The sequence below is a fragment of the Phascolarctos cinereus genome, unplaced genomic scaffold, assembly GCF_003287225.1.
Source record: "Phascolarctos cinereus isolate Bilbo 61053 unplaced genomic scaffold, phaCin_HiC Scaffold_3;HRSCAF=262, whole genome shotgun sequence".
NCBI lineage: Eukaryota > Metazoa > Chordata > Mammalia > Diprotodontia > Phascolarctidae > Phascolarctos > Phascolarctos cinereus.
Window position 1 is genome coordinate 56956891 of NW_027555736.1, and position 12019 is coordinate 56968909.

General features: G+C 42.3%; 1 protein-coding gene across 7 annotated transcripts in view; it reads right to left on the bottom strand.

The window, feature by feature from the left end:
• Positions 1–12019, bottom strand: part of DLG5 (discs large MAGUK scaffold protein 5) — a 153445-nt gene that overhangs the window by 28847 nt on the left and 112579 nt on the right. For all 7 annotated transcript variants that reach the window (XM_021006096.1, XM_021006092.1, XM_021006094.1 and 4 more), the window contains 4 exons: positions 8187–8290; positions 7516–7608; positions 4327–5361; positions 1771–1903 (listed from right to left, as the gene is read on the bottom strand). In XM_021006096.1, the coding sequence (XP_020861755.1) occupies positions 1771–1903; positions 4327–5361; positions 7516–7608; positions 8187–8290 (1365 nt within the window). The remainder of the gene's footprint in view (positions 1–1770; positions 1904–4326; positions 5362–7515; positions 7609–8186; positions 8291–12019) is intronic.

Sequence of the window (12019 nt, forward strand, 5' to 3'; positions counted from 1 at the left end):
GAAAATCAAGACTCCTGAAACAAACATGCACAGTCAAGCAAAACAAATTTCTCCATTAATCACATCCAAAAATATGTCTCATTCTACATTTTGAGTCCATCACTTCTCTGGCAGGAAGTTGGCAACATGCTTCATCATCAGTCCTCTAGAATCACGCCTGTTCATTATGTCAATCAGAATTCTTAAGTCTTTCACGATTGGCTTTGTTATTGTCTAAACTGTTCTCCTGGTTCTGCTCACTTCACTCTGCATCAGTTCACACAAATCTTCCCAGACTTCTCTATAACCATCCCTTTCCTCATTGCTTACAACACAATAGAATCCCATTACAGTTATATATATATATATATACCAAAATCTGTTCAGCCATTTCCCCAATTTATAGCCATCCCCTTAGTTTCTGGTTCTTTGTAAACACAAAAAGAGCTGCTATAATATTTTTGTACATCTGGGTCCTTTTCCTGTTTCTTTGATTTCTTTGGGGTAAAAAACTAATATTGCTGGGTCAAAGGGGATGCACAGTTTAATGACTTTGGAGGCCATAATTCCAAACTGCTTTCTAGAATGGCCAGACCAAGTCACAACTCCATCAACAATTCATTAAGGGGAAAAAAAAAACCAATTCATTAAGGAGAAGGGAAAGGAATAAGCATTTTTACAGCGCCTATTACGTGCTAGGTACTGCACTAAATACTTTACAAACAATACCTCATTTGATCTTCACGATAATTCTAGGTTGGTACTATTATTATCTCCATTTTACACTTGAGGAAACTGAGGCAAATAGAGATGAAGTGACTTGCCCAGGGTCACACAGTTACTGTCTGATCTGAACTCAGATCTTCCTAACTCCAAGCCTAGGATTCTTTCCATTACACTACCAGTTGCCTTATCTTGTGTGTTTTTCCATAGATCCTCAAGTGTTCATGATTTTCCTTTTTTGTCAGCCTTGCCAACCCGATGGTTGAGAAGTAGAACCTGAGTTATTTTAATTTGCACTTCTCTAATAATTAGTAATTCAGAGTATTTTTAATATGGCTATTGGTAGCCTGGATTTCTTCCTCTTGAAAATTGCCTATTCATATCTTTGAATAGGAGAATGGTTCTTATTCTTACTAATTCAACACAGTTTGACTTGTTGCAGTCAAACTTGCTGCAAAGACTCCCTCCCTCCCCCACCCACCCAACATCCTGCTTCTTTCCTAATTTTAGCTACATTGGCTTTCTTTGTGCAAAAACTTTTTAATTTTATGTAATCAAAATTATCCATGTTACTTCCTGTGAACCTCTCTATCTCTTCTTCGCTCATGAACGCTTCCTCTCTCTATAATCTGACAGGTAATTTCTTCCATGCTCCTCTAATCTGTTTATGATATAACTCATGTCTAAACTGCATATGCATTTAGAGCTTGTCTTGTTATATGTTATGAAATTTTGATCTATACCCCGTTTCTGCCAGACCACTTTCCACGTTTGTCACAGTTTTTTCAAATAATGAGTTCTTGCCCTGAGAGTTGGGATCTTTGAGTTTATCCAAGTTCTGGTGCTCTTTTGCTTCTGTATATTGTGTGCCTAATCTGTTAATGTAGATATACTGTAAAAAGAGAAATCACAAAAATTTAAAGTAAATATGAAGGACAAGGGAGTGTTATCTTTCAGGCGCCTGGGCAGTTCTCAAAGAGGCTGCTGACTAAAAAGAAGGATAACTTCCTCTTTTAGTCTGTGCCTGGAACATGGTGTCCTTTCCTCCACGGTCCCAAAAACACTCACCTGCAGATACTCCACCAGAGTAGATAGGGACAAAGCCATCACTGTGCCTGGAGGACCGCTTCGGAGAGTAAGGGATCCATTCCTGGACCTCTGGAGTGAAGTGTTCATCAGGGGCTGGAGTGTATTTCTGTGCCTAGAAACCAGGGATAAGAGATATTCCAGTGGAGCCAAGGAATGATGGAGTGTAGGCTTATAAATGTAGTCCTTTCCCCCTACAAAGCCAGAATGCTTTCTATATGGTGGCTCTGATCTAGGTCATGATTATTCCATATCTGAATGGGCCACCTAAGCTTTACTCCTAGGGTGTCAAAGACCTGGGTATGCGTGGTTTTCAGGATTGGAGAAAGATTTCAGAAAATAAGGTCCTAAGCCAGAGAACATCTGATGAAAGAAATGTACTAATACAGCTCAACCTTATTCTTGTTTGAATGGCCCTTTCTGGGACTGAAGGTCCATGGAGAGGTAATTTGTAACACAGGGCCATTAGACCCCTCCTGACCCCCATCCCAACTTCCTGAACTGGAAGAGGTGGCAACCGACTTTACAAACACTGAAGAAGAAAGTAGAACAGGAAAGAGACTTTAAAAAAAAATCCACTGACTGTGAAAGGGGAAAAGGAAGGGGCAAAGGAAAGTGGAGACAAAGGAGAAGGGGGGACAGAAAGGAAGAGAAAGGAGGAGAGGGTGGAGGAAAAAAAAGGGGGGGGGAGAAGAGGGAAGCGAAAAGTAAAAGCATACTCCACACAGCCACCAAAGTGATAATCCTAAAGTACAAGCATGACAATGTCATGCCTCTGCCTGCGATATTTCAGTGTCTCCCTCTTGCCCCTGCGATCAGATACAAATTCCTCTGATTGTTAAGCCTTCCACAATATGGCCTCGGTCTGCTTTCTAGGCTTATTGCATTTTGCTTTCCTTTCTGAACTCTACCTACTTTCCGGCTATACCAAACTGCCTGCTGTTCTTCCATCTTGGAACAGGTTATCTCCCACGCCTGGAGGGTATTCCCTCCTCCTTCCAGCTCTTAGAATCTGTAGCTTCCTTTGAAGGCCACTGCAGATAAAACCTCCTACATGAACTATCCTGATCCTCTGATTCTCTTCCCCACAATCGTTACTTCTCGCCCCAGAAAAATTACTTTTATATAGTTTATACTTAATTTTCTATGTAAATCCTACCCCCCCAATAGAATGTAAGCTCCCTGAGGACAGGGATCATTTAATTCTTCTTCTTTGTATCCTCAGTGCCCAGCATATAGTAGGTGGTCAATAAATTATTGTTAAATGGATGGGGGAGGAGTAGAAGGAAAGAGGGAAAGGAAGGGGGAAGAAGAGGAAAGGAAAGTCAGGAGAGGAGGAACAGAAGGAAAAGGGAGAGGGGAAGAAGGAAGGGAAAAGGAACAAGCAATGATGCAAACATATGTTAACTCAGTCAGTCAGTCAGTCAAGAACCACCAGGCACCTACACTGTGCTAAGTACAAATGAGAATACAGCATGAGTTTGTTCTGAATTTTTCATCTGGTTAAAAAGACAACTCTGGCTCATTTTTTTGTTTTCTTATCTGTCTGTTCCCTAAACCACAGCACTTCTCTTCTCTACTCCTCTTGACACTCTGGTATATACTGGCATATCATTATTTCTTTCACATATGGACATTTTAACTCCCCAACAAGACTATAAAATACAAACTGCTTGAGAACAGGAATTACGTCTCTTTCCATCTGGCCCATCGCAGGGCCTAGCCACCTTCTCTAATTATTTGCCATACACAATTAATCACTTCCTTCCATTAACACACAGGGTGACCAAAACAAGGTTTTCATAGCTTCTAAACAGCACTAAGACTTTTTCGAACACCCTGTGTACAATTATGATGTTTGCCATCTCGTTCCCCTTTAGACTGTTTTAAAATCTAGAGGCAGGGATTCTGTCATCCGTCTTGGTATTTCCTCCTGCTGTGTCATACATACATCTTAGCTGTTCGATGACTACAGAATTACAATGCTCACTAAATGTTTCCAAGCCATCAGAACTACTGTCAATTAAACAGTTGTAACTTTCTTGAGAGCTTCAGTCATCATGCCTTAACAACACTTTTCTTGGCACCGACCAAACTGAATGACTGACAGTACACTCACCATAGTCATTTCTCAGCTCTCCTAGGAGAACGACACTGGGGCAAAGGACCATTTTTGTTACTCCTTAACATTCCATCACCACATGCAGTGCCGTTCTCCTGTTTTCAAGGGAGCCGGCAACACGTTCATGTGGCAGTCAGGGATGATTTCAGACACAGGGGTGGATTGGTTGATGGCTACACCTGAAGATCATGTCCCTCTTCTGTCCCCATCCTCCAATTAGAAGCCCAAATCCCACCACTGGATTCCACATCATTTAAAGAGTCTGCTTGTCCATTGGCATCTACTCTTCTCTGCTGGTCAAGTCAAACAAGTAATAGCAGTCCAGAACCTGAATCCCCAGTACAGTCCTAGTGAGTGCACTAGGCCTCCTTACCCGCCACCACCCACATGCCCACCCACTCATGGCCAGTCTTTACCTGAAGTGACTGGTTAGGAATGGTTACTGGGGTGAGTTTATGCCGAAGAATCGGCGCCGATTTGGGCCGGGGTCGCTTCAGATCTGAATCATCCCCTCTCTGGAAACTTCCATCTTCTTCACAAGCTTTCCTCCCAGGCAAGAGTGCACAGTCCCCTTCCTCTTCCCGGTAGTAGTGCCCAGAAATCCGACCCCTGCCCTTGTGGGGTGGGGAGTTTTGTTTGAGCCCCAGAGGGGCTGGGGCAGAGGGATGGATAGCTGGTGGGCTGGTGGAAGGAGAGCTGGGGACCAGTGTGGTCTCTGAACCAGAGCTATCCTGTGGTCTATGTTTGAACTTAATGGAGTCACTCCTCTTGGGAGGGGTGGGAGGAGTTGGGGGCCCTTCTGCCTTAGAGGACTGAGGAGAGTGAGCAGGGGCAGGGCCTGGGGAGAGGTAATCTACTTTGGGAGGTGTCTGGGGGCGCTTGAAGGTGTCTGGGTCAAAAATTGACTTCCTCTGCTTTGGTTTCTTGTAGACAGAGAATTTCTCTGTCTCTGCTGAAGAGGCATTGACCATAACCTTGGGCCAGGTCCCACCACTGTGTTTCATCCCTGACCCTGCCTCTTCCAATGTGGATCCTACCAGGACACAGTCCCCAGTGACAGTGTCAAAGGGAGGCAGCATCCTCCGACTGCCCAAATTCACCAGTCCATACCCACGCTCCCCATAGGGGTCCGAGCTAAAGGAGCTGAGGCTGTGTTCTGAGGCACTGTGACAGCTCCGATGAGAATCAACCACCTGCAAGGGCCCTCGGGGGAAGGGCTTGTGTTCACAGAAGGAGCCCCCACTGCTCCCCGGGGTACTCGGGTCCTTCTTGTCCTCCAGGCCCTCCAAATGGAAAATGTCCGTCTGCGTGGAGCTATTGTGCTGCGTCAGGTTCCGTTTATTCTGAACCTGGACCTCGGACCCGTGGAACCTACAGTTCAACACTCTCTCCGAGTCCTTGAGATTCTCAAAAATATTCTGACCACTCCATGAAGAGCTCTGAGGGAACACCTAGGAGGCCCCAAAGGCAGGGAGGAAAGAGAACATTCAGATCACGGTGTGGCAAGGACCAGCATTCAACTCAACTGCTTAGGCAAAGAAGGCTGCAGCAATGATACCTGACGTTGATACAGCACACTGAGACTTACAAAGCACTGTACCAACATTATTACAGGACTCAGACCTTCTTACCCCATAGACATACAAGATTAACCATGGGACAGCAACAACAAAAAAAAAAATCCCCTCTCTGTCCTCATGAACATCTCCAGAAAGCCTTTCCAAATTTTTTTTTAACAATTTTTTGGAGACTGGGACTGGGACTTCCTAACCATTCATGGGCCCAACTGTACTGCTTATCAGCAGCACAGTTTTGGCAGCTCTGTCTCCAACCCAGGTCAGTCCCACCCTCCTGGGGCAGACTGTCAGACAGCAATAGTTTGAACACTGGGTCAGCTCTAGCCTTTTCGTAACCCAAAACTCTCAAAGTCAATCAACACCCCAACCCCAGCAGCAGGGGCTACAGGCATTCGCCATCACACCTATGTCTTTAATCAACACACACACACACACCCCTTGTAAAAAAGAATCAAAAAGAACATCGTGACAGCAAAGACCTAGGAACAAAGTATACACTCATTGATGGGAGAATGATGCATGAGTATCATGAATATTGCTGTGCTACAAAAAATGATAAATGTGATGACTGCAGAGAAACATGGGAAGACATACACAAAGTGACGGGACAGGAACTGGGAAGACAAAGCTACACAACTGACTTTAACAGCATAAACATAAAGCACAACAAAACAATCAAACCCAAAGGCTGTGAAATCATAATGCCCAAGCCTGGACTTGCTATGCTCCTTCAACAAGTGCTATGAGAATACAACACTAGGTACACTGTCAGATTTGTTTTCAATATTATTGTTAATTTACTTAACTTTTCTTTTCTTTTCTTTTATTCTTTTTTGGGATTATGGGATTATGGACCTAGATCTCAAAGATCATTATTATAAGAGATGGCATGGCTAAGGGATGAGGGGGAAGAAGGGGATTGGAGACAGTGGAAAATACTGATCATTTGAAAAAAATTTAAAAAAATAAAAAACCTAAGATAAAAAAACCTAATCAACACATCAGTCAAATCTCACAGTACATGCAATTATCCATACCTATAGTCCCCCACCTCTGTAAAGAAGGGAGAGAGGTATATTTTCTCTTCAATTCAATTTACAAAGAGTTATTTAACATCAACACACAAGGCTCCAGGCTAGGCACTCAGAAAAGAAATTGTACAGTCCCACCTCCTAAACAGCTTACAGACTGGTAGGGAGGGGGGAGAAATACAAGAGTATTCTCTTTTTGAGAATACCTACAGATGTAGGTAAACATACCAGCATATCAGGTACAGTGAGATGGGGCCCAAAAAAAGAGACTGAGACAAGGTATCAAGAACACTTTATCCTGGCAAGATCAATGAAGACTTCACAGAGGAGGTGACTGCTCAGGTGGACCAGGGTGGAGAAGGCAGAGAAGGAATGCATTTCAGGCACAGGACAATCTGTGCAAATGCATTTGCTAAACTGCATAAAGCTGGAAAGGAAGGACGAATGCAGACTGGGAAGGTACTGAAATGCCAAGATAAGGAGTAATAGGGAGCAACTGAAGGTTTTTTGAGCAGGAGAAGTGTCATCAAACCTGTGCGTTAGAAAGGTGACTAGGAAGTGATTAAAATATTCCAAATGAGAAGTAACAAGGTCCCAAACTACGAAGGTAACAGCGTGGGAACTTAAGAAATGCTTGTTAAATGACTAATATGAAAATGTTTTACATGATCAAACATATATAACCTATATCAAATTGCTTATCATCTTAGGAAGGGGGGAGGTGAGAGAGGGAGGGAGAAAATTTGGAACTCAAAAGTTTTTTCTTAAGGAATGTTAAATTTGTCTTTATATGTAATTGAAAAAAATAAAATGCTATATAAAAAAGAAATGTTTGTTGAATGAATAAACGAGAGAAGAAAAACAAAAGAGATTTTAAAAGGTAATAGTGCCTGTAGACACATGCAAAGTGAAGTTCAATCCCTGTTTTGGCCTCACAGAGTAACCTTCTGCCTCTGCCCATAACCCAGAAGAGAAGCCTGCATTTATAGCTCTTTACCTTCATTAGTGAGAGGGTCAAGGAATCCCGGCAGTTCCGGAGTAGGGATTCACATTCAGTCAGAGATTTGTTATCTAGTGCAATGCCATTAATCTGGAGAAGGAGAAATGAGACAGGATTGGCCACAAGAGAATCCTCTGAAACGCCCTATACTGACCAGAAGCAAACACAGAGCTATTAAGTCACTCAGTTAAACCAGCTGGTATGAAGGCATCCTCTATCCTGTTCTAGACTGGAAGCAGCCCAAGGGCATTGTCTTGGTACAGCACCACGGACAGTCTCCAAGGGACATGACGTACACGTGTGTGTGTGTGTGTGTGTGTGTGTGTGTGTGTGTGTGTGTGTGTGTGTGTGTGTGTGTGTGCGCAGACAAGGATTCCCATTTATCCTTACAGCCATACTATTCCCTTCCAGGAAATGTAATACACCTGACCCCTCCATAATTATGAAACCAAGAATTCTATCCACAAACGGGGTGAGTCCACTCTAAATTCTCACAGAGATAAGCTGTTCTAACCCTTATTTCTTTATATATGAGGGGTTAGCGAAGAACAGTAAGCATATTCAAGGTGCATGGGTTCCTAGTGATTGGGTTGTTTTTCTTTTCCCAGATGTAGTTACATTGTCCATTTCGGCAGACAGCCCCCTCAGGCTTTCTGCATTTGACTTACAGCAATGATCCTGTCTCCCACTGTAAGGGATCCTTCTTTAGCAGCAGGGCTTCCTGGAACAACAGCAGCAGCAAACACGCCATGCTCCAGGCTGATGCCACTCTCTGGAATCCACAGAATAGAACTAGAATGCACACAGTCCTCAAATCCGGGGCCTCTTCCCAACCCTTGCCTGACATCCCACCCCCCTCCACTAACTTTACTTTCTTCAGTTCTTTAAAAGGGAAAAGGGATATTCAAAAGAGAAAATAAGCAAGACTCAAGCACACACTCACCAAATCTCAATTCAGTCAAGTTAAATACAACATCACCAAGGCCTGAGATGATCCAGTTAAGTGAAAATGTCAGGTAACTCAAGTTTATGACTTCAGGCAGCAGCCTTTTTGAAATTATTTTAAGATTATAAAATATAACGGCCAGAAGGGACAAGCACAGGGACAGAGACCGGGCCTGTTGTTCCACTGGTACTGGAAACTCCTGTTTTGGTGAAAAAACTACCTCTACTCACACAGGTTGCCACCTTCACTGTGACCCCTATATCTGCCTCTTTTAACTCCGGCTTTCCTAACTGTCCTCTAGAACCTGTATGGGTTCATACTCACTTTCCTAGCTTTCTGTCTCTTATTTAGCTTATTCCTGCCTCTTCCAAATCCCCACACTTTACTGTCAAACTTTTTCAATCTCTTCCTTCCTTCTGCCTCTTGGAAATAACTGAAATCTGACTTTGCCCTAAGAACACCACAGCCTTTGCCTTCCTGTCCAATGAGGATGGCTTCTTCTCCCAATTCCTGAGCTTCCCCCACAATACAAAGGGACAGGAAAAGGAGTCAACATTCACCTTGGCAGGTCCAGGTTGAAAGAGAGGGCCTCAAAGGTCCCTTCTATTTCTGTGACTCTGGGATCAATGTTCGCTTTTGCGATTTCCAGATCTTTGGTTTTTCTTTTTTCTTTTTCTTTTTTTTGTCTTTCTTTTTTAAAAAAAATTTATTAATTTATTTTGATTTATCAACAATCACTTCCATATGCTTCTGAGTTTAAAATTTTCCCCCCCTTCCTCTCCACCACCCTCCCCAAGACGGCGCACAATCTGATATAAGCTATACATTTACATTCTTATTAAACATATTTTCACATTAGTGAAGTTGTAAGTAAAAATTAAAACCAATAGGTGGAACCATTAGAAAGAGGAAACAAAACTCAACAGAAGAGAAAAAACAGTAATTCAACTTTCATAGTTCTTTCTTTGGATGTGGATAGCATTTTCCATCACAAGGTCTCTGGAGATGTCTTAGCAGATCTTTGGTTTTTCTACTATCACTCAAAAACCTCGATTCCAGTCATTCCCCAATTGATAAATGGTCAAAAGATATGAACAGGCAGTTCTCAGATGAAGAAATTAAAGCCATCTATAGTCACATGAAAAAATACTCTAAATCACTAATGATTAGAAAAATGCAAATCAAAACAACTCTGAGGTACCGTATCATACCTATCAGATTGGCCAACATGACAAAACAGGAAAATGATAAATGTTGGAGAAGATGTGGGAAAATTGGAACACTAATGCACTGTTGGTGAAGTTGAAAAATGATCCAATCATTTTGGAGAGCAATTTGGAACTATGCCCAAAGGGCTATAAAAAGGTACATACCCCTTTGACCCAACAATAGCACTTCTAGGGCTGTATCCCAAAGAGATACAAATGGGAAAAGGATCCACATGTACAAAAATATTTATAGCAGCTCTTTTTGTGGTGGCAAAGAATTGGAAATTGAGAGAATGCCCATCAATTGGGGAATGGCTGAATAAGTTGTGGTGTATGGAATACTATTGTGCCATAAGAAATGATGAAGAAGTAGACTTCAGAAAAACTTGGTAAGACTTGTATGAACTGATGCTGAGTGAAGTGAGCAGAACTAGGAGAATGTTGTACACAGGAATAGACACGTTGTGCGATGACTAATGTTGGTAGACTTAGCCCTTCTCAGCAATGCAAGGATCTAAGACATCTCCAAAAGTCTCATGATGGAAAATGCTATCCACATCCGGAGAAAGAACTATGGAGTTTGAATGCAGATCGAAGCATATTGCTCTTTTTTTTCCTTCTGTTTTGTTTTGTTTCCTCTTTCTGGTGGTTCCTCCTATTGGTTCTAATTCTTCCTTACAATATGACTAATGTGAAAATATGTTTATAGGAAGGTATATTAATAGCCTATATCAGATTAGATGCTGTCTTGGGGAAGGAGGTGGGGAGGGATGGGGAGAAAAATTTAAAACTCGTGCCATTCTGTTAATATCATTCTCTCCTAACCCTCACCCCTATATTATACTCACCTCTAAGAGACTTTCCTACCTTCCTCAATGGACATCACTGCCTGGATAACAGTCTTTCTTTCCCCCCCCCACCGGCTATAAATCTTTGGTTGCTTGATGACCCTTCTAGAACCACCCTGGCCATTCCACTTTAGCTATCCAAAAATGGTCAGCTCTACCACCAGCATCCTGAAATGGAAAAATCTCCAACTTTGACCATAATCTCCTACCTTTCCCCGCCCCTGCTCCAAGAATCTCACTCTTGTATCTGCTCACTGCCTCCATCTTTATTTTCAGTTCCTTGATCACCACCCCAAATCCTCATGCCTTCATTTCATCACTTCTGTTGTAGTTTTACTTTCCTCCCTCCACAGCCTTAAGCTTATGGTAGGAAATTCAACTCAGCTGTCTCTTCTATCTTTAAACATCTCACTTCTTTGCCACCCCCTCCCCTTCCACACTTCAAATCCCCAACCCTATGGAACCCCTACCACATACATCTAGCTTCTCTGTTCCTACTCAAGGTGCTAAGGGCAGCTGAATGAAGGAAATCACACAGATGTGCTGCATGGGTCGGCTACAAAGTAATGCTCTCTAACTACAATTCGATGTGTGAACAGTTATCCTTTTGGTTCAATTCTACCCTAAGTACTCTCTCTCTCAATCGATTAAAAAGGACTGATTGAGTGTCTACTGTGTGCCAGGCACTGAACAAGGCTCTGGGAATACCAAGCTTCATTCTGCTCTCAGCTCTGCTTCTGGTCCCACACAGGTACCTCCACCCCCACCCCGCACACATGCCTAACCTATTGTATTCCCCCCCATTAGGACATAAGCTCCTGTCTTTTACGTTTGTATTTGCATCTCCAGCATTTAGCACAGCGCATGGCAAATAGTAAGCATTCAATAAATGATTGCTGTCTGCCTACGTATTGAATTAAACTGCCAGATGATTAAGTTTACTCATGTCCAGACCCCCAGAGCCTACCTGCAATAAAGTGGAGGGTTACTGGGCAACCCTTACTTCCCCACCAAAAAAATTAAAAATCTTATTCATTAATTGGAAGCATGACGCAGAAACAATATGCCAACTATGTTTACTGGTCTATAAATGAATGCTAGAAACTCACCAGGTGAAACATCTCTCTTAAGTGTGTTACCTTCAACAAGTCATTTAAAGATAAAATAACAGAGACTGGATTAATCCAGGGGTTCTTAACTTTTTGTTGAATTTGTCTGTATGGGCAAGTCAATGGACTCCTCAGAATAATGTTTTTATATGAATAAAATAAAATGCATAAAATTTTAAAGGGGATGAATTCTACTGAAAACAGCTTTTTAAAATATTTTAATTGAAAATTATAAAACAAACAAGGTCACAGATTCCAAGTTAAGAACCCCTGGACTGGATAATCTCTATGTCGTGTTCTAGTTCCAACAGTCAATGGTTCTATGCTTTCAATAAGTCAAGTGGGTCTTAGTGTATGTAGAGAGCCCTGTCATGACTCCAATATAACATG